A 22,216-nucleotide genomic window follows, 5' to 3' on the forward strand; every position below is an offset into this window, starting at 1 on the left:
AATTCCAAGATAGAGCATGGCTAGCATTATTAAAATAATTGTCTTGGTCTGTGTGTGAAAAGTAATGCTGCATATCTTTTCTATATGAAACTGAATTGGCTTTGGGGCAAAAGATGTTGTAGGTGCTAACATTTTAATTCTTCTTTTTTTTTTTTGAGACAGCGTTTCACTCTCACCCAGGCTGGCTTCAGCCTCCTGAATAGCTGAGACTATAGGCGCACACCACCACACCAGGCAAATTTTTTCTATTTTTGTAGAGACAGAGTTTTGCTATGTTGCTTACGCTGGTCTTGAACTCCTGAGCACAATCAGTCACCTGCGCCGGCTTCCCAAAGTGCTAGGATTACAGACGTGAGCCACCGCACCTGGCCTGGTGCTAACATTTTTTTCCCTGTCATCAAAACATGTTTATCATTTGGTCCAGGTGACTGAACATATAGCTCAGTTAAGAAGTTTCATTTAATCCAAAAATACATTTGTAAAACATGTCTTTTCTTGAAAAAAACAAAAAAGAAAATGTCAAATACTTTTTTAGTATAGTTAATGTGATATCTTGCTGCCAAACACCAGGAAAATGTTTCTCCTGATAATCCAGTGCATTTCTTTCTTTATGACAGTGTGATATGACAACCATGGTTTTTCTATTTATGTAAATTGCCAGCATAGTAAAAAACTGCCTTACACTCAATTGCTACACCTTTTCACAGGCAAAAGGTTTTATTCTCTCCTGAATTTATTTTATCCCGTTTTTTTACCACCTAACTTTTGCCTTTTATTCAGAACTAATTTATTTTTTTCTTATTGTTGATTTTTTTTCAAAATTCCCTCCTCTGTGGAAAGTAAAGGAGTAGGAACATACTATTATTCAACCAACATGCAGCAAACCCTTACGTATGTCAGTTTCAGAATGGCCCCTTAATATTCACCTATTTTGCAGCTATGTCTCTTGCATATAAATCCGCTTATTTGAATCTCATTATAATTCAGTGAAGTGGCCTGCATTGTTGTTTTACTTTATGGGTAAAATGTAAATGAGAAGTCTTACTCTCAAAAATTAAATGATTTGCCCAATGTCACATAGCCAGTCAATAGGTGGTGATCAGGACCTTGGTTTTTGAACCTATAGAACAGTGTTCTTTCATTTTGCCATTCTGCTATAAAAATTATGAAACGATATTCAGAGATAAAAGAACCTCAGTAATAGATTAGTATTACCTTGAAAAAGAGTGTGGGAAATGGAAGGACTCTGGAGATCATCACATTAAATCTTAATAGCAATCATAATAGCTTATATCATAGATGATTTGATACATGCAAAAAGGAGTATGAGAATGGGAAACAAGTAAATTTCGTTATCTAAATAATTGTTAATGTAGTTGTAAAGGTAATTCAAATTTTAAGAACGAGTTTTTGAAGTATAAAACCAGAAGCTAATAACATTTGAACCTCACTAATCTTGTGAATTAGAGGAAGTTTTGTACATCATAGGATGACTTTTAGTCACTACAGTGCACACATAGCAAGCTCACTTCAACCTTAGTTTCATACTCAAAAGGTGCTAGAGATTATTTTCCCCCTGCACATTTATTTAAAACATTTAGATGCTGACTGTTTATGTATAAAAGTTCCTAGTTAGTTATTCTTGTGCATTTTATTCTAGGTTAATGGAAAAGGTTCCTTATGGTGTGTTGATCCGGAATATAAACCCAATCTTATCCAGGCACTGAAGAAGCAACCTTTTTCTTCAGCATCTTCACAAAAGTAAGGACCTTCCATATAACTGTCAGTGGTGATTTATAGGATTTCACTGTGTGAGATGGAGAAACTTCAAGGTCCAGGGTATTTTGTTTCTGTTTTTTTATTGTATAAAGAAGTATTTATGTTTTATTTAGTTTTTAGTTTTTGTTTTGTTTTGTTTTGTGAGACAGAGTCTTACTCTGTCACCTAGGCTGGATGGAGTGCAGTAGCAAGATCTTGGCTCGCAACCTCCTCTCCTGGGTTATGGTGATCCTCCCACCTCAGCTTCCCTAGTAGCTAGGACTACAGGCACGCACCACCACTCTCAGCTAATCTTTGTCTTTTTAGTAGAGACGTGGTTTCACCATGTTGGCCTGGGTGGTCTCTAACTCCTGACTTCAAGTGATCCTCCCACCTCTGCCTCCCAAAGTGCTGGGATTACAGGCGTGAGCCACCATGCTTGGCCTGTTTTTTTCTTTTCTTTTTTTTTTTTTTTTTTTTTTTTTTTTTTTTTTTAAGAAGTATTTATGGATAAGACATTAGCCTAAGTTAGTTTTCCTTATGGTCTAATTTGTGTTTCTAGAAAACAGGAAATTGGTTACTTGAGAACATAACACTCTGGGAAATATAGTCAGTATTGAGTATAAGTAAACCCTAAAGAAAGTTGTAATATAATTTCAGTTACAAACAGGTCAGATCATTTTAATTGTCTGCAATGCTAATGCTAACCTAAAAATGAAGGAAATTAAAAATATATTTAAAATCTTTTAATAAGATTATGAAGTTTGTCATTGTAACATTTTATATACATATGTAGGTTTCTTTTTCTGTTTTAGGTTTTTTTTTTTGGTAGTACTTAATATTTGAAAAGTATGTTCAAGTCTAAAATTTTTAAATGTTTGGCAAATAAAATAATGCTTTGAACTTTGTTTTTATCTTTTCTGGTAAATAGAATTGTACTGTATTTGCTTATAATTTTCCTTGTCTTTATTTTCAATCCCAGTAACCCCTATTGATCTTCTAGCTTCCTCATTTTAAGTTAAATCGGAAAATAATATGACCTTCTTAAATCTGATTTTTCCTTTTTCTATAGAAGACTTTAGAGTCTTCTACAATTTATTATGTACCTTCATTTGAATTGAAAATCCCAGATTTGGTTAAAATACTTTTAAGGGTAGTTTATAATAGCTAACTTGTTTTTTGAAAAATTTCAAAAGATTTTTAATAAAGTAATAAATGGAAATTTTTAAACATGCAAAAAAGTAGAGAGAAAGTTATAATGAACTCCCAGCTGCAGCATTCATCAACATTTCATATAGTGGTTAATTGGAATTCTTTAAGTATTGTTAGATAACTTGTAGAGGAGTGGTTGTAGCTGGAATACAGTAAATAGCTGGGAAGGCTAAAGTTGAAATATCAGTAATATGTTCACTCACTGAGATTTTAAGCTTCTTTTTACCATATTTGTAGATTAGATGGATCATTATAAAAAGAATAACTGAGTGGTTTATCTTTATGAAATGAAACCTAGAACAGAAGTTACCAGATTTCATAGTCTCGTTTGGAAATTGATATCTTTATTAATTAATTTTGGTTATTATGAGGCATTTTAAATAATAATTTAGAAACTAATGGTGAGTTCTATTGATGTTCACCTATGTGTTTTACTTAGCTGTGTTGGGTTTTTTTTTTTTTTTTTACTGAAGATTAAGCCTGGGCAACATGGCGAAACCCTGTCTCTACCAAAAATACAAAAATTAGCTGGGCGTGGGTAGTGCACGCCTGTGGTCCCAGCTACTCAGGAGGGTGAGGTGGGAGGATCGTTTGAGCCTTGGAGGCAGAGGTTGCAATGAGCCAAGATGGTGCCACTGCACTCCGGCCTGGGTGACAGACTGAGACCCCATCTCAAAAAAAAAAAGATTATATGAAAGAATTGGCACCATTTTTTCTAAACCATCACAAATATATTTTGCTGTCTTTGATATATTGTATTTTCATGTTTCTGTCTTTTAGCCTTAATCATAAGTTTAAATGTTAAAAGTGATCTTGTGGCTTTAAAAGAAGATAAAAACTATGGTCGGGTGAGGTGGCTCAAGCCTGTAATCCCAGCGCTTTGGTAGGCCGAGGCCAGTGGATCACCTGAGGTCAGGAGTTTGAGACTAGCCTGGCCAACATGTTGAAAACTGTCTCTACCAAAAATACAAAAGTCAGCTGGGTGTGGTGGCACACGCCTGTAACCCCAGCTACCCGGGAGGCTGAGGCAGGAGAATCGTCTTGAACCCAGGAGGCAGAGGTTGCAGTGAGCCGAGATTGCACCACTGCACTCTAGCCTGGGCGACAGAGCGAGACTCTGTCTCAAAAAAAAAAAAAAAAAAAAAAAAAATTAAACTACAACATAAGGGTTATATATAACCTTTTGACTTTAAACCCTTAATATAAAATGAAACATTTTCCCCTTTGTGTTGTTTGGCAAAATAACAGTTCCATCTGACATGCTTTTGTGTAGCCCTTGCATATAAGAATTTGTAAGTCTGAGGAAAAGAGTGAGATACAGTATATGTAAAACTATGAATAGGAAATAAACTTTTAAGTTAGTTAACAAATAGATTTTTTTTCATACTATCATAAATTCCAAAGAAGAGAAGTAGTTTTTCCCAAAGATGTTTTAATTCCTGGATTAAAAAAAGAACTGTTGATGTCTTTCCAGGAATATAGAAAGCTTAATTTTATGTTTATTAATAAAATCAGGAACATACCTGTTTGCTATCACTACCAAGTGTTCCTTAACTATGAATTTTGGTAAATGCTTTTACTTCTGTGGTAATACCTATATTAGTATTACATCAAACTTAAGCATCCAATGCAAAACCAAACAGTAACTATCATGTATTATCTATAGTTCCAGGCATTTTAAATGCGTTATTCTTATTTAATTGTCACAACAGCCTATGTGGGAGATTTAATTATTCCTATTTTACAGATGAAGAAACTAAAAGATTAATTATTTTGCCTAAGAACATCCAAATAGTTGTGATTTAATTTTGGCTCCTATGCTCTTTCTGCTTTGGCAGACTTTCTAAATTGAGTAGTGTTAGCAAAGAAAACAAGGTAAAAATAGTTTGTTTTTGGTGGTAGAAATTAGCTGTATTTGTGACTAAGTTCTAGAAAAAGTGAAATAGTTGGGTGCGAGTGGCTCACGCCTGTAATCCCAGCACTGTAGGAGGCCAAGGCAGGTAGACTGCTTGAGCCCAGGAGTTTGAGACCAGCTTGCACAACATGGTAAAACCCTTTCTCTACCAAAAAAAATTAAAAAATTAGCCACACATGGTGGTGCATGCTTGTGGTCCCAGCTACTCAGGCAGCTAAGGTGGGAGGGTCACCTGAGCCCAGAAAGTCAAGGCTGCAGTGAGCTGAAATCATGCCACTGCACTCCAGCCTGGGCGGCAGAGTGAGAGAGAACCTGTCAAAAATTAGGGGGAAAAAAGTGAAGTAAAAATTTTTATAAGCACGTTTGCTTTTCTGTTTGTTTTTCAGTGGTTCTTTATCACCTCACTATTTAAGCTCTGTAATCAAGCAGAACCAGGTGCGAAACCTCAAAGGTATGTGTGAGTATCAGTACAGTCATGCACCACACAACAATCTTTTGGTCAACAACGGGCTGTGCATAACAATGGTGGTCCCCTAAGATTATAATGGAGCTGAAAAATTTGTATTGCCTGGTGCCCTGGTAGCGTGTTGTAACATTGTGGCACGACACATTTACTGAAGTTTGTGGTGATGCTGGTGCAAGCAGACTCACTGCACTGCTAGTCCTGTAAAAGTATAGCACATAGTTATGTACGTATGTTAATACTTGATAATCGTAATAAACTATGTCACTAGTTTATGTATTTACTGCACTTTTTACTGTTGTTTTTGAGTATACCCCTTCCACCAATGAAAAAAAGTTAACTGTAAAAGAGCCTCATGCAGGTCCTTTAGAGGAGGTATTCTAGAAGGCATTGTTACAGGAAGATGACAGATCCCTGTGTTTATTGTCCCTAAAGACCTTCCAGTGGGACAAAAATGTAGAGGCAGAAGACAGTGATATTGGCGATCTTGACCCTGTGTATGCTCATGTTAATGTGTGTATTTGTATCTTTGTTTTTAACTAAAAAGTTAAAAAATGTTAATTTAAAAATAGAAAAAAGCTTATAGATTATAAATAAAATATTTTTATACAGCTGTATTATGTATTTTATGCTGTTATTACAAAAGAGTAAAAATGTTTAAAAAATTAAAAAGTTTATAAAGTAAAAGGTTACAGTAAACTAACGTTAATGTATTACTGAAGAAAGAAAAAATTAAAAAATCAATTTAGTGCAGCCTAAGTGTACACTGTTTATAAAGTCTACAGTAGTGTGCAGTAATATCCTAGGCCTCTACATTCACTCACCACTCACACTCTCTGACTCACCCAGAGCAATTCTGGTCCTTCAAGCTTCATTCATGGTAAGTACCCTATACAGGTGTACCATTTTAAATATTTATATGGTGTTTTTATTGTACCCCCTTTTTTGTCCCCTCGCAGAAACTAATAGACCGTTTACTGTATATTTTCTGTGTTTAGATACACAAATACCATTTGTGATACAATTGCCTATAGTATTCAGTACAGTAACATGGTGTACAGATTTGTAGCTCAGGTGTGTAGTAGGCTATACCATTTAGGTTTAAGCATACTCTATGATGTTCACACAATGACAAAATCACCTAACAGTACATTTTTCAGAACATATTCCCGTCATTAAACAAAGCAGGACTGCATTTTTATTTTATTTATTTGTTTTATTTTTAAGAGATGGTGTCTTGCCGTGTTGCCCACACTGGTCTTGAATGCCTGGGCTCAAGTGATCTCCTACCTCAGCCTCCCGAGTAGGTGGGACTACAGGCGCACATGACTGTATTTTAAATCATAAAAAATTCAGATAAAAATTTGGGATGTTTTGTTGTTGCTGTTTAACATTTTTCTATTTTAAAAAAGTATTATATATTTATTATAGGAAATTTGGGCAATAAAAACATTTATCAAAGAGAAAGTAAAGTCATTTATCCCATTGTTAATATTTTGTTTATTTTTATTTATTTATTTATTTTTTTGAGACAGGTTCTCACCCTGTCATCCAGGCCAGAGGGCAGTGGCACAGTCATGACTCACCACAACCTCAAAATCCTGGGCTCAAGCCATCTTCCCACCTTAGCCTCCCAAGTAGCTAGGACTACAGGTGCCATCACACCTGGCTAATTTTATTGTTAACATTTTGATATAATTCCTTTGGGGTTTTTTTAATGCCACATATGTAAATAGATACACTTGCATGCATGTATGTACAGGGACACATAGATAAACACACACATACTTTTTCTCCAGATACTAGATTGACACTGTGTATACAGTTTTATATCCCTTTTCCATTTATTTTTATGGGTATTTTTCATTGAAAATAGGATTGAATTTTTTAGTAATATCAGTAGAGTTATTACCTTTTCAGGTCTATCTTAGACTAGAATAGGGGTTGGCAAACTATGGCCCATGGCCATATCTGGCCTGACATCTGTTTTTGGGTGTCCTGTGCGCTAAGGATGGTTTTACATTTGTAAAATGGTTGGAGAAAACAAAATCAAATAACAATAACATTTCAAGACAAAATTCATTGCAACAGCAGAGTTAAGTAGTTGCAACAGAGACCTACATATTATATCCTGTGTTTTGCCTCTTAGCATGCAAAGCCTAAAATATTTACCTTCTGACCCTTTACTGAAGAAGTTTGTCATCCCTTGAATTAGAATATGCTTGAAGATATTTCTCCTGTAGGTTATTTAATCTGAAGAACTTTAATTTTAAAAGGTAATAAGTTGACTTCTTAAAAGCATATCAAAATTCTGAATTAGTGGGTTTTTTTCTTCTTGTAGGTTAGTAGTGTATTAAAATCAGTTTTTCTAGTGTTGCTTTGGAGCCTAGAGACATTTTCATAACCTTTAAAAACAGAAAATTTCAGATGAAAACCTTTCTGTGTATCAGAAATATTTTGGGTCTTTGGAACTATACTAAACTGAGCCTCAGAAGCAGTGTGCTGATATCTTTAAAAATAAAGGAGGAAAAGAATATGAAAAAGTTCTAGAGAACCCTGCAAAGAAGTTAAATGGATAGGGGATCTGTTTCAAATAATGTTCTGTGTTAACTTAAGACAAATATCCATGTTCCTGTTACCTACATCAGTAAATGTGGTTTCTCTTTACATTTAGCTATTGCCAAAACGCCTTTATCTTTGTATTGCCTCAATAAAGTCTGACACTTATTCTCTAAAGCTCAGTTCGTGTACATATTTTGAGAACATTTTCTTTGTGAATTCTGGAGTCTACTTAAAGTCTTTTCTTGCCCTTGTTCTATTCTATCCAAATTATTTCTTTCTTTGGGGAACAGACATTTCCACAAGTTTTTGCTGCTAGTTTCAGCTGCATGTTTTTCATTAGTAGGGCACAGGTACTTCTTCATCTAATGACTTATACATATTATGCATCATCTGTCTAGTGCTACCAGCTCCTTACCTCCATTCCTATATGCATGAGTCTTAGGCCTATTCCTCTAGTAATAATTAACTTAGTGGGGAGGTCGTTGGCATTCTAGGTTAAAACAAATGCACATCTGTCCTGGAATATAATACAAAATTCTCCATGAATTTTAAGGGAAGAAAACATAAAACCTCACAAAAATTTAGAAAATTTTATTTTTGAACTTGGTTGTTTTGGGGTATATTTCTGAGGAAGTTTTCTCTTGCCTCTTTATATTATTTCTAGAGAGAAGTTTAAAAAACACCAGGTGGATTAGACATTCATTACAACTAATACTGTTGAGCCACACTCCTTGTGCCAGACACTGTTGGAGGTTCCTTGGGATATGCATAGATGAGAGACCCAGGCCCTGCTCTTAGAAAATATATACTTTGGCTGGGCATGGTGGCTCACGCCTATAATCCCAGCACTTTAGGAGGCCGAGGTAGGTGGATTACATGAGATCAAGAGCTCGAGACCAGCCTGGCTAACATGGTGAAACCCCATCTCTACTAAAAATACAAAAATCAGCTGGGTATGTGGTGGCACATGCCTGTAATCCCAGCTACTCGGGAGGCTGAGGCAGGAGAATCACTTGAACTCGGGAGGTGGAGATTGCAGTGAGCTGAGATCGCGCCACTGCACTCCAGCCTAGGCGACAGAGTGAGACTCCAAAAAAAAAAAAGGTGGAGAACACCTGATTATCAACGATTTGTCCAAGGTACAACCTCAGACTTTGTGGAACAAAAGTTCTCCCTGGCAGAGAGAATCATAACAATAGAGAAAGATGTCTGGCAGTTGCTGGGAATCTGTCTGGCACGTTGATATAGACCAGGTAGGTGCGGTCATTTGCGTGGGCAAGGCAAATGTAGCAGAAGTTTAAGAGCTTATTTAGCATAATAAGGACTTTCAACATCCTCCTCTGCCTACAACAATTAATAAGCCTTAAGTTGCTTACTTGATGCTTTGCATGTATTATATAATTTAATCCTTAAAACAACCCTCTGAGGTATTGCTGCCCCTCTTTTACAAATAAGCAAACCGAAGTTTGGGGAGATGAAGTAACTTCTCAAGGTCACACAACTAGTAAGTGGCAAAGAAGGATTCAGATTGAATAATTCTAATTTCAAAGCCTGACTCCTACTAGATAAGTGGCACTGGGAGACTTGCTGAAGAACTTTAAATAGTGAAGTGACATTGTCAGTTTTATGTTTTATAAAGATCACTTAGGTATTATCATTGGCCTCCAATATTAAAACTTACATATTCATCTAACACTTCATAGAATCATCTTTACTGATCATTATATTACAGCTACCTTTAGACACGGAAAACTAAGGGGAGAGATTAGGCTTAGAACTCCAAAAACTGTTATCAGCCTAAACAGCTGCAGCAGTGTGTTTGTTGTCTCTTGATCAACTTACAATGACTAATTTTATGTGACAATATCAGTGTTATGACATGGTCTAATAGATTGCAGGAGACACAGGCTTCTCATACTGAGATAGCAGAACAAAATTTTTTTTGGTCAATAGTTTGGTTTGGTGTGTATTTAGAGTAAATTCACCTGTTTAAAAATATTACTGAGCTGTTCTAGACACCAAGGTACATCAGTGAACAAAGCAGACAAAAATGGAACTCACATTCCAGTTAGTAAATTTTAGTAGTTACACTAACTGCTAAAAGCACCTGGTATACTACAAACAGATATAAAATTAAGATAGTTGATGGTGTTGTTAGGGCTACATGTAAATCTAAGATTTGTGTCTTACTGAAATGAAACTAAACCAGTGGTCCAGACAGCTTAAAGTGTTGGTAATTTATTGAAACTATTCTTCTACTTCAGAGAATTACAAGAGACAGCTTCTCCATCTGGATGCTCTGCAAATGTTTATATTAGTTTTGATAGAGACAATAAATCCTTTTGTAGTTACTACAAAGCTTATACCATTTGAATTATTTCTATAGTTCTCATATCATTCCTTACACAAATGGACTGAGAATCAAACAACAGAAATATACTCGACTTATAACCTTACTCTCATATAGCTAAAACTAGTGTCTTTGAATTGTTTTTAATTATTTTTAATAATTTCCCACCATCAAGGTTAAGGAAATAAAAACCAACAGGCACAAATTAACAGGTTTTTAAAATTGTTGTTCATTTTTTGTTTTTTGAAACAGAGTCTGTCACCCAGGCTGGAAGTGCAGTGGCACGATCTCCGCTCACTGTAACCTCCACCTCCTGGGTTCAAGCGATTCTCCTGCCTCAGCCTCCCAAGTAGCGGGGATTACAGACGCATACGACCTCACCTGGCTAATTTTTGTATTTTTAGTAGAGATGGGGTTTCACCATATTGGCCAGGCTGGTCTCGAACTCCTGAGCTCAAGTGATCCACCCACCTTGGCCTTCCAAAGTGCTGGGATTACAGGAGTGAGCCACCACACTTAGCCAAATTCACGGTTTTGACACAGTTTTGTTTGAACCAGTTATGAAATCAGTAGCATGTTTGAAACTATCAAATTTTGGTTCCTTATGAACTGGATATGTTAGATAATATAGCTAATAGTGTTATTGTTTTTAAAAACAGAGCCACCTTTAAAATAGCATAAAGTACTTTATCAATGAAAAAATACCATTATGAAGTGTTTTCAAATGTGACAATAAACAAATGAGTCTTCAGTTTACATTTAATAGCAAAATTGGCTGAACGCGGTGGTTCATGCTTGTAGTCCCAGCAGTTTGGGAGGCCGAGACGGATCCCTCAGGAGTTCAAGACCAGCCTGAGCAACATGGTGAAACCCCATCTCTACCAAAAATATGAAAATTAGCTGGGCGTGGTGGTGCACACCTGTGTTTCCAGCTACATGAGAGGCTGAGGTGGGCACTTGAACCTGGGAGGTGGAAGTTGCAGTGAGCCATGATTGCACCATTGCACTCCAGCTTGGACAACAGAGTGAGACCCTGTTGATAAATAACGAACCAATCAACAAAAATAGATTAGGTACTATAATTAAAAATTGTAAGTTCTACCCAGAGAATTTTTATTGGTTTTGTTCCACGAAGTTCAAGATTGTACCTTGGACAAATCATTGATAATCAGGTAGTCTCAATTATGATGGTATTTTGGGTCATTCATTGCTTATTTTTAATGTTGAAGTTAAACTTTTTTTCACAGTTAATTGGCAAGGCATTGCAGGAAGCATACTTATAAATGTTTTAAACAAATAAGATACCGGCAAAATCCTTTTGCAAAGAAGTGTTTGGTTTCACAAAGTTAATTTCATGTTGGAGAATTCAAATTAATTTGGCTGTAATAAGTTATCTACAATAAATAAATCTTAGGAGTATTTTTCCTACCATTCTACTTTATAGAAACAGTACTTAATTTTGTTATCACTTTACAATATTCAGAAATGGTGTTCATGTAGCTTTCTTATGTTATCAGGATAAGCCTCTTATCAGTTTTAGGTGTTGTGTTTCAAAATAATGTTCCTTGAATCATAATGGATGTTTGTTAAAAGAAGTCAAGTTAGGCCAGGTCGGGGGCTCACGCCTGTAATCCCAGCACTTTGGGAGGCCACGGTGGGTGGATCATCTGAGGTCAGGAGTTCGAGACCAGCCTGACCAACATGATGAAACCCCATCTCTACTAAAAATACAAAAATTAGCTGGGTGTGGTGGCAAGTGCCCGTAATCCCAGCTACTCAGGAGGATGAGGCAGTAGAATCACTTGAACCCAGGAGGCGGAGGTTGCAGTAAGCTGAGATGGCGCCATTGCACTCCAGCCTGGACGACAAGAGTGAAACTCCATCTCAAAAAAAAGAAGTCAAGTTAGAGATACACTAATTTTTTAGTAAGTAGAATTTATAGGTGCTTCATTTATAAGACAAAGTTTCTGTAATTGGTTTCTCATTATAATGCATTTCCTTGTTAGATTATTTTACCATCACCTTCCTCTTTTATAAAATTGGAAACAAGGTAGATCCTTTTTATTAAAAAGAAAAATTAGGCTGGGCACAGTGGCTCACACCTGTAATCCCAGCACTTTGGGAGCCTGAGGCGGGAGGATCACTTGAGCTCAGACAACACAGTAAAACCATATCTCTGCAAAAAATAAAAATAAAAATTAGCCAGGTGTGGTGGTACATGCCTGTGGTCGCAGCTACTTGGGAAGCTAAGGTGGAAGGATCATTTGAGCCCGGGAGGTTGAGGCTACAGTGAGCCATAATTGTGCCACTACACTCCAGCCTGGGTGACAGAGGGAGACCTTGTGTCTCAAAAAAAGAAAAGAAAAAAAAAAGAAAAATTAGTTTATGGAGAAGTAATCTCTCTGTTGGGGCTTTTGCATGCAAGTTGTGCCCTCTGCAAGTCCACCTGGCTTAAGGCAGTGAGTGGGGCCTGAAATTCAGCCCACATTCCATTCTTCTAGCTGTGTGCCTTGAATAGGGAACCATTCACCTGGAAGAAGATTTACTTTTTTTCCAACTCACACAGAGACACAATATGGGCTAGCGGCTGCATCTTTTCTTCAGACGTGTTAGAATATTGAACTCAAAAAGAATTGTCTTAGGCTTCATCCTAAAAGACAGGAATTGGAGAGGTCATTGTTTTTGCTAGCCTCTTGGATGTGGCATGTGGGCATCATTGATTCAAATCCTTTGTACTTGCTTTTCTTTCTGCCCAATACTCTTTTCCCTCAGATATCATTCTTTCCCTCCCTGAGGTCTTTGTCCAACTGTAGCCTACCTTCTCCTTCAGGACTTCTCTGACCTCTATATTTAAAATCGTAACCACTTTACCCAACACTCTATTTCTCTTTCCTCTTAATTTTTTTAAATTTCTTGGCCATTTGTATGTCTTCTTTTGAGCAATGTCTGTTCTGATCATTTGCCCATTTTTAAATTAGAGGATTTTGGTTTGTTTGTTTGTTTTCCTGTTGAGATGCTTGAGTTCCTTTTATATTGTAGATGTTAATCCCCTGTCAGATGAGTAGTTTGCATATATTTTATTCCATTCTGTAGGTTGTCGTTTCACTGTTGATTGTTTCTTTGCTGTGCAGAAGCTTTTTAGTTTGATATAATTCCGTTTATTTTTGCTTTTGTTACCTATGTTTTTGAGGTCTCATTCATAAAATCTTTTCCCAGACCGATGTCCTGAAGTGTTTCATCTTTGTTTTCTCCTGGTAGTTTTATTGTTTCAGTTCTTACATTTAGGTCTTTGATCCATTTTGGGCTGATTTTTGTATAGGATGAGAAGTGGGAGTCTCGTTTCATTCTTCTGCCTGTAGATATATATCCAATTTCCTTTGTATCATTTATTGAAGAAACTGTCTTTCCCCCAGTTAGTATTCTTGGCACCTTTGTAAAAAATCAGTCCGCTGGGGCGAGCGCGGTGGCTCATGCCTGTAATCTCAGGACTTTGCGAGGCCGAGGCAAGCAGATCACTTGAGGCCAGGAGTTTGAGACCAGCCTGGCCAACATGGTGAAATTCCATCTCTACTAAAACACAAAAATTAGCCGAGTGTGGTGGCACGCCTCTGTAATCCTAGCTGTTCAGGAGGCTGAGCACAAGAATCACTTGAACCTGAGAGATGGAGGTTGCAGTGACCCAAGAACACTCTGCCCTCCAGCCTGGGTGACAGAGCAAGACTGTCTCCAAAAAAAAAAAAAAAAAAATACATTAAAAAAAATTAGTTGGCTGTAAATATGTGAATTAATGTCCAGGTTCTCTACTCTGTTCCATTGGTCTATGTGTCTTATTTTTATGCCAGTACCTTGCTTTTTTGGTTACTACAACTTTGTAGTATATTTTCAGGTCTGTTCATATTTTGCCTCCAGTTTTGTTCTTTTTGCTCAAGATCGTTTTGCCTATTTGGGGTCTTTTGTAGTTCCATACAACTTTCAGGATTATTTTATATTTCTGTGAAGGATATCACTGGTATTTTGATAGAATTTATAGATTGCTTTGGGGGTAGTATTGTCATTTTAACAATACTAATTTTTCCTATCCATGAGTATGGGATGTTTATTTGTATTGTCTTCAACTTTTTTGTAGGTATTTTGATTTTATTTTTTGTAGCTATTGTGAATGAGATTGCCATCTTGATTTCTTTTTCAGCTAGTTTGTTGTTTTGTGTATAGAGATATTACTGACTTTGTGTATTAATTTTGTATCTTGCAACTTTACTGACTTTATCAGTTCTAAGAGTTTTTTGGTAGACTCTTTAGTTTTTTCTATATATAAGATCCTATTGTCTGCAAACGGGGACATTTGACTTCCTCTCTTCCAACATGGATGCCTTTTATTTCTTTCTGTTACCTAATTGCTTTGGCTAGGGCTTCCAGTACTGTGTTGACTAAGAGTGGTGAGAGTGAGCATCCTTTTCTTGTTTCAGTTATTAGAGGAAACGCTTTCAGCTTTTCCCCATTCAGTAAGATATTAGCTGTGGATCATGAGGTCACATTTTACTTGGGGAAAAAGAGGTATAGTATTATGTGCTGTCTCATAGCGGCCAACATCTGATTTGCTTAAGCCTGTTAATGTTATCAATAACAATAGCATTTCCTACCTTAAGAGAGTTGATGGTCTAGTTGGAGAGAAAACAAGTCAGTATCTTCATGGCTTTATTATCTACAATAACTTTTAAATTAGACATTGAAAGTAAATAGGAAATCTTTATGGTAATAAAAATTTCCACTTTTCAGATATAGATTAGAAATTTCATGTCTGAGTCTTACTTTAAATGTCTTTTTGTAAGCTAAAATTTATAAACATTTTCTAACTTTTCTAATTATTAATGGTGTAATTTAGATTATACCATTTTGCTTTTCTTTAGTTATTCAGACTAATATATCACCAAGATGAAGAACTTAACAGCAGTAAATATAAGTAGGTATGAGAGCATAACTTTATCTGTTGTAGAACCTGCTGATTTTGCCAGTCTTTTAAAGCCCATTTTTAATGGAGTATCCATTTGACTTCATGAATATTATATAAATTGGTCTTACTTGTAACCCTAACCCTAACCCTAATCATGACTAAAAACAATACTAATTCTTTTTGTTTCTGCATAATTATTCACTTAGCATTTATAGGTTTACATGACCTAGACTGACGAATTGCATATTTTTATCTCCTGCAACTGGCATGTAATTAACATAGTACTTCATAACTGCAGATATGCATAGGTAATGATAGTATTCAAGTAAAAATGCAAAAAACAAAAAAAAAGGAGTAACGATGTACGTTCTTAGCTAATTTAGTCTGTTTAACGGGAAACCTTACTGAAATACAGTTTAAGTTTTCGTTTTCATTGTGAATAATTAAAGAAGAGAACTTGCATTATTTCTGGTACCTCTCCATCTCTTTTATACAATATTGTTCACAAAACTGTTTCATGATTTTAAGTGAACAAAATCAGACTTCAGAATAATATATAATATCTCATTTTTGTTTAATGTGTGTTTATGCTTTCTTAGAATATACACCAACATTGTAACACTGGTTATCTTTGGGGGCTTGCAAATACTTACAATAGCCTCTCCTTTATAAAGAACATTAATATTATTATTTTTTCCCTTTTCAGAATCTGATATCGATGCTGCTGCTGCAATGATGCTTTTAAATACTTCTATAGAACAAGGAATTTTAGAATGTAAGTAATCATGCCTTTTTAAAAAAAAAATTTTAGTGCCTTTTCACATTTAAACTAGACTATAAAATAACTATTACAGACAAAATTACTTCTTTCCAACCAAATTGTATTTTGATCTGAGTAACTCAGTTTCTGTTTTATTATACTTTCATTAATTTATGTGAGCAATTGAGAGATTGAAGTTAATGCTGTGATTTTTCTTACATTGACCAAGAAATGAAGAAAAATGTATTCAGAAAATGAGCTCGAAGAGCTAAAAGTAAAAATGAAAACTATAAACAAGAAAATATAGTAAGTAAAGTATATTTATGAACTTGGACTAGGAAAAGCTTTCTTTAAGATACAAAATGCAAAATCCATAAAGAAAAAAATGGGTAAATTTAATAAAACATCAAAATTTTAGCATTCTGGTCAGGCATGGTGGCTCACGTCTGTAATCCTAGCACTTTTGGGAGGACAAGGCAGGTGGATCACTTGAGACCAGGAGTTCCACACCAGCCTGGGCAACATGGCAAAACTCCATCTCTACAAGAAATACAAAAATTAGCCCGATGTGGTGGTGCATGCCTGTAGTCCCAGCTACTCAGCAGGCTGAGATGGGAGGTGGAGGTTGCAGTGAGCCATGAGCATGCCACTGCACTCCAGCCTGAGTGACAGAGTGAGACTCTGTCTCCAAAAAAAAAGCATTCTGACAACAAAATATATCTAAGAAAAGTGACATAAAGTGCTGGAGACATGTTTTTTCCATATATAACAAAGGATTAGTATCAAGTGTATACATAAAAGGATTCTACAAGTAAGAAATAAGAAAACAGTTCAACCAAAAAGTCAGCAAAATAATATGACTAGGTGGATCTTAGAAGAGGAAATGTATGTGGGCAATACACATGTGAAAAGATGTGCAACTTCTCTAGAAATTCGGGAAACACAAAATGAAATAATATTGAGGTAACTTTTTTGTCCATAAAATTGTAAAAAATTTAAGTAATTGAGAATGGTGTTAAGTAGGGAATAAGTTTTGTCATACACTGTTGGGAGTAAATTGGTACAACCATTTTGGAGGGCAATTTGAGAATACCAATTATAATTTTAAATGTATATATCCCTTAGCAATTTTTTTATATCTCTTTTTAAAAATTACTTGCATATATTCAAGAAAAGGCATCCAGAAGGATTTGTATTGCAGCATGATTTATACTAATGAAAAATTGGAAACAGCCTAAATATTAACATGAAAGTGATTAGCTAAACAGTGGTACATTCATATTGAGGCATTCTTTGTAAGCAATTCAAAATAGTTATATATTCTATAGAAAAGTCAAGACATTGTTAAATGGTTTTTAAATGTTTCAAATTAATGCTTGCAAAATGATGTGATCTGGGTAAAAAAATAAAAAATCTACAAAGCTTCATGAATCTAAAACATTTGCTGCTCAAGAGTAATGTAGTAGTTTAAAATTGGTCTGTTTTTGCAACCAAACATATTTGACCTATTGATGGAACTTTTATTTTCCACAGGTGAGAAGCCTCTTCCTCTTAAAACAGCGTTCCAAAAAAAGAGGAGTTACGGCAATGCATTTCATCATCCCAGTGCTGTGCGATTACAAGAGAGTGATTCTTTAGCCACCAGCATTGATCCAAAAGAAGATCACAATTACAGTGCAAGTAGCATGGCAGCACAGCGTTGTGCATCCAGGTCTAGCGTGTCTTCCCTGTCTTCTGTGGATGAGGTATATGAATTTATTCCAAAGAATAGCCATGTGGGAAGTGATGGCAGTGAAGGATTTCACAGTGAAGAAGATACAGACGTTGATTATGAAGATGATCCTCTTGGAGACAGTGGCTATGCATCACAGCCTTGTGCAAAAGTCTCTGAAAAAGGGCAGTCAGGCAAAAAGATGCGAAAACAGACATGTCGAGAAATTGATGAGGAGCTCAAAGAGGCAGCTGGATCTCTGCTCCACCTTGCTGGAATTCGTACATGTTTAGGTTCCCTAATAAGTACTGCAAAGACACAAAATCAAAAGCAACGGAAAAAATAGAAATACTTAAAGTGTGGCAATACTCTTTCACTTAATTCTTTACAAGGGATATCAAAGCCATAATGGACTTCATTAGTTTTAGGGTAGGGAAAGGATACTAATTACTTATTTCTTTAAAAACATTTTTGGTTTTTAAAATTGTTATCAAACAATTGCTGTTAGGATCATGCCTGATCAGAAATACATGATGTGAAGTCCTAAAAGCATAATTTTTGTGATAAATGTGTCCCAAGATTTGAAAATTTTTATATAAGAAAATCCCCAGCCTCTGTCTTAAACTTGTGGGACAAAAATCCTTTCTTCTGTTAATATGTCAGAATGTAAGATTTGGCAACTCTATAAATTTTTTTCATTTTCTTTTCCAATCTGTAACTATAGTTACTGAACCAGCTAAAAATTTTGCTGATGTATTTTTCATATAATTCTCTCCTGACACACAATCCGGTAACATAAGATTGAAATTTTTTTACTTTCTCTTAATTTGTTTTTAATTTTTTTTTTGTTGTCGTGTGAGCAAAGACAAACATAAATTGAAAAATATCCTGATGTTTAGAAAGTTTCTTTTGGTTACATAGGTAGAGAATACAACAAAGAGTTCTAAGATTTAGAAAAGACAATTTTGTGGTGTCATTTCATTAAAGAACACTCCCAATTCCTATTAGAATGGTAGCTTTGAAGTGTCTTTACTTCACAGATACTGCATAGCATTTATTGGGGCCTTTTATTCTTTCCCAAAGTGCTTTGCAAACATTAAGTTTTAGCCACTAGCTGCCTTTGTTGAGTATAAGTTATCCAGTGAGAGGATATAGCCAATTAAGTGTGTTATGGAGTACACCCATTTTGACACACTTGTAATAAGAGATCTTTCATTTGCCTGCCACATGTACTGTATTCTGAGAATCTTATAATAGGAATGGAGTGAAATGAAACATTTTGAGTACTGACTGCATGTTATCATATCAATAAAGTAGGTCATTTAGGAAAAAACTTCTGTCCAAGCTTTGTATGAATTAAATTTATAAGTATACCAAATTAAATCAATAGACTTAATGCAATTTTACAGACAAAATACCTTCATGAATTTCAAAATTCATATAAAATTTGATCTTATGCAATACACCCTTTAGAGGAGGCCGTGTAATAACCTATAGTGCCATTGATCCACGAGAAAAAAGATTTTCTGGTACTACTCCAAAAGTGCTTTGACTAAGTGTCTTAACTATTTGAACAGTCTGCTTATATGAGACAGTTTTTCATAGTATCATTTGTATAATTTGATTAGATTATTCAGAAACAACAGGATGCTGAACTAAACTTACTTATTGTATCTTTTTTTACAATGGTGGAAGCAACTTTCTAAAAGTTCAGTCTTATGCTACATCCTAAGTCATAGACAATGACCTCGTTTTCATTCTGATAGATTGTATACATATGTACACATACATACACACACATGCACAGTCAGGGTCATGATGTTGATTTGCTTTCAGCTGTTTCTATGACTATAAAGCATTTTTTAAGATACAAATATTTTAACTTTTAATTTTTATTTTGGCAAAACTGTCAAATGAGAAAAATGATCTTAAAAACTTTTTTTTCGATTGACAAGACTTTAAGTCAGGGATAACAGTATTAATGTTCTCTGTTCTGTTTCCATGTTAAATTTAATTTAACCTGGATAGCCACATTAATGAATTGGTGCTGTCAAAATATAGTAATTTTTAAATTTGTTAATAATGAAAACTCTTAAATATGCAGGATGAGGTATTTGGGTTTTTTCTTTAGATCGATCACATCTACAGGAAATGGCTAAACCAAGTTAACTTTTATTATAGACAGTGAATAAAACACCAAAAACCCAAAAATGCTTTAACTACAGTATAAATAATAAAGAGATTATACACATCATTTTAATAACTGTTTTTAAGTTATTTAGCATAGCCTCCGGATAGACCTTAGGAACAGTGTTTCAGTGATCTGGCACCAATTTATTTTGTTCTGCGGAAATTCTGTATCACAAATGTGCTACCTGGTTTCTGTCCATTAGATAATTACTCTTTATAAGAAAAGGAAAGTGATCTAAGAGAAGCAGAGTTAGTTCCAGCTCTAATGGGGATCTTCAAAGTTATTTTGTCTTGATGTACGTTAACAGTAATTCTTCACATCTTTTGATTTTTCTCTTCCTTTTTATTCACTCTTCCCATGAATTTAAATGTTTAAGTTATATTCATCACTAGCAAGGATGATAAACACTTGTGCACTGAAAGCTAACAGGGAGAGGTTACACAATATTTTACAGTTTCTTAAACATAATTTAATGCATCACCTTCCACTTGCTAATATACCAAGTCAGTTATTTTCAAGGGGAATAACCTTTTAAATTATGGTCCTCCAGTTACTACTTCCATTGAGATTACGCTCTCATTCCTCAGGTGTTTTGAGAAACATGACTAATAACCACACAATTAAGTAGAGTCATTCCAAGTCCTATGGCCTGGAAATTGTATTCCCTATAATATACAAACTTTCCTGTAATAAAGTCAACTTAGAAACTCCAAGGAGGTTACATGTTTTCCAGCATATCCTAAAACTGTGATATAAGCTAACATATAATTTGCCTTATGTCAAAAAGAGTATGTTTTGTTGCAGCTGATTCCAGTTTATAATAGATCCCTAGTAAAAAGCTTTGATTCAACACAATTGTTCATCTTCACATCCCAAACAGAATCAGCGTTTCTTGAATATATATTTTTGAAGTTTTTTTTGTGCAATATATTACTAAATCAGTTATTATTTTACTTTTCAAATTCAGAGAAAGAAAACAGATTACCTGAATTCATGGAAAAGGTAGATCACCTCCCTTTTTCCACCTTCAAGCCTTTCCTGTCCTCATAGCCAGCATGACTTCTTTTAACTTGGATTCCTTTGTATATAGTAAAGTTTAGTATATATATTTTTTTCTTTTGCTACTTTCTGAGGCATTATGTAAAGGGCTCATATTAGATGTTCGGTTAAATATACTTTAGCACAAAGTCAAACTAGAGAATGTGTTAAGGAGGGAGTGTATGTGTTTTCGTAGACCAGGAGGCCTTTCCCAGCAATTTAAGCAACAGATGTGAATGCTTCACAAAGCTGTAAAGACCATTGTCTTAAATGCTACAACAACTTAACACCCTTTTGTGAAGATCATAGCATTTATCTAAGAAACTTTGAGGCTTTCTGGTTTACATATATCTTACAGGTGTTTTTTTTTTTATTTTTTTTTTAGTTTGAAATGTGTAAGCTTTGATTTAAACCAGGTTTACTTCAGTATGTTAATGATGTAGTAAAAATATTTATTGAAAGGCGAATTTGAGTATTTTAATGTTATACCTGCCATTTTTTTCTTAAAGCATATTCTTTGCATCTAACTGCCAGTGCCATAGTTAAAACTTATTTTTTAAATCGTTGTACATTTCTTATTAAACTAAGTGCTTAAAGTATTATGTTGCCATCATATAGTGTATGAAAATGTATAATTGCCAATTGATTGTAACTATTTATTTTGAAATGAAAGTGTAAGAATGCTTTCTGATTCAACAAATTTGTTATCAAACTGTTTCCTTATCCTCTTCTGATGTAGCATAAAAATTGTCCCGGTTTGAGTTATAACTGCCAGTAGATGACCAGTCACAAGTGAACCACTTCTCAGTTGCCAGTCTTTGCTCATATTAAAAACAACTTACAAATACTTAGTTTTTGTATCTAATCTCTGATTATTAAAATGTTTATAAAGTTTATTTTTACCAAAGAGATGCAATTCATTATGAGAAAGTATTGCATAATAAATTTTGTTTTATAACATTTTTTGTGCTTTCTCTGATCTGTTGTAGGATAGGGTGGGACAGGAGAAGGGTGGTAGGGCAGATGTGATGGCTTATACTTCTACACACACTTTCCATTCAAATTGGAGTCAAGGAAATGAAAAATACAGTGTAATTTCAAAAATTTTTTTAAAGTATTTTTTATGGTTTTTAGATGTTAATTATTGAAAGCTAAAACGACATTAAATTAGTATCTTCTAAAGTTAAACTTCTTTTCCTATTAATTTACATATATCTGAAATATTTTGAAATATAACTGGGAAAAATGCAGTAGAATATGAAACCAGCCTGGCCAACATGATGAAACCCCGTCTCTACAAAAATA

General features: G+C 34.9%; 1 protein-coding gene across 2 annotated transcripts in view; it reads left to right on the forward strand.

Annotated features, from left to right (window-relative positions):
* The window catches only part of FOXN2 (forkhead box N2), a 65,540-nt gene extending 43,667 nt beyond the window's left edge, over positions 1-21,873 (forward strand). For both annotated transcript variants that reach the window (XM_030827697.1, XM_030827698.1), the window contains exons 3-6: positions 1,661-1,761; positions 5,272-5,336; positions 15,918-15,986; positions 17,505-21,873. In XM_030827697.1, coding sequence (XP_030683557.1) covers positions 1,661-1,761; positions 5,272-5,336; positions 15,918-15,986; positions 17,505-18,028 — 759 coding nt within the window. In that variant the 3' untranslated portion in view covers positions 18,029-21,873. The remainder of the gene's footprint in view (positions 1-1,660; positions 1,762-5,271; positions 5,337-15,917; positions 15,987-17,504) is intronic.
* The last annotated feature ends 343 nt before the right edge of the window (positions 21,874-22,216 follow it).

This window comes from Nomascus leucogenys, chromosome 14, assembly GCF_006542625.1.
Source record: "Nomascus leucogenys isolate Asia chromosome 14, Asia_NLE_v1, whole genome shotgun sequence".
NCBI lineage: Eukaryota > Metazoa > Chordata > Mammalia > Primates > Hylobatidae > Nomascus > Nomascus leucogenys.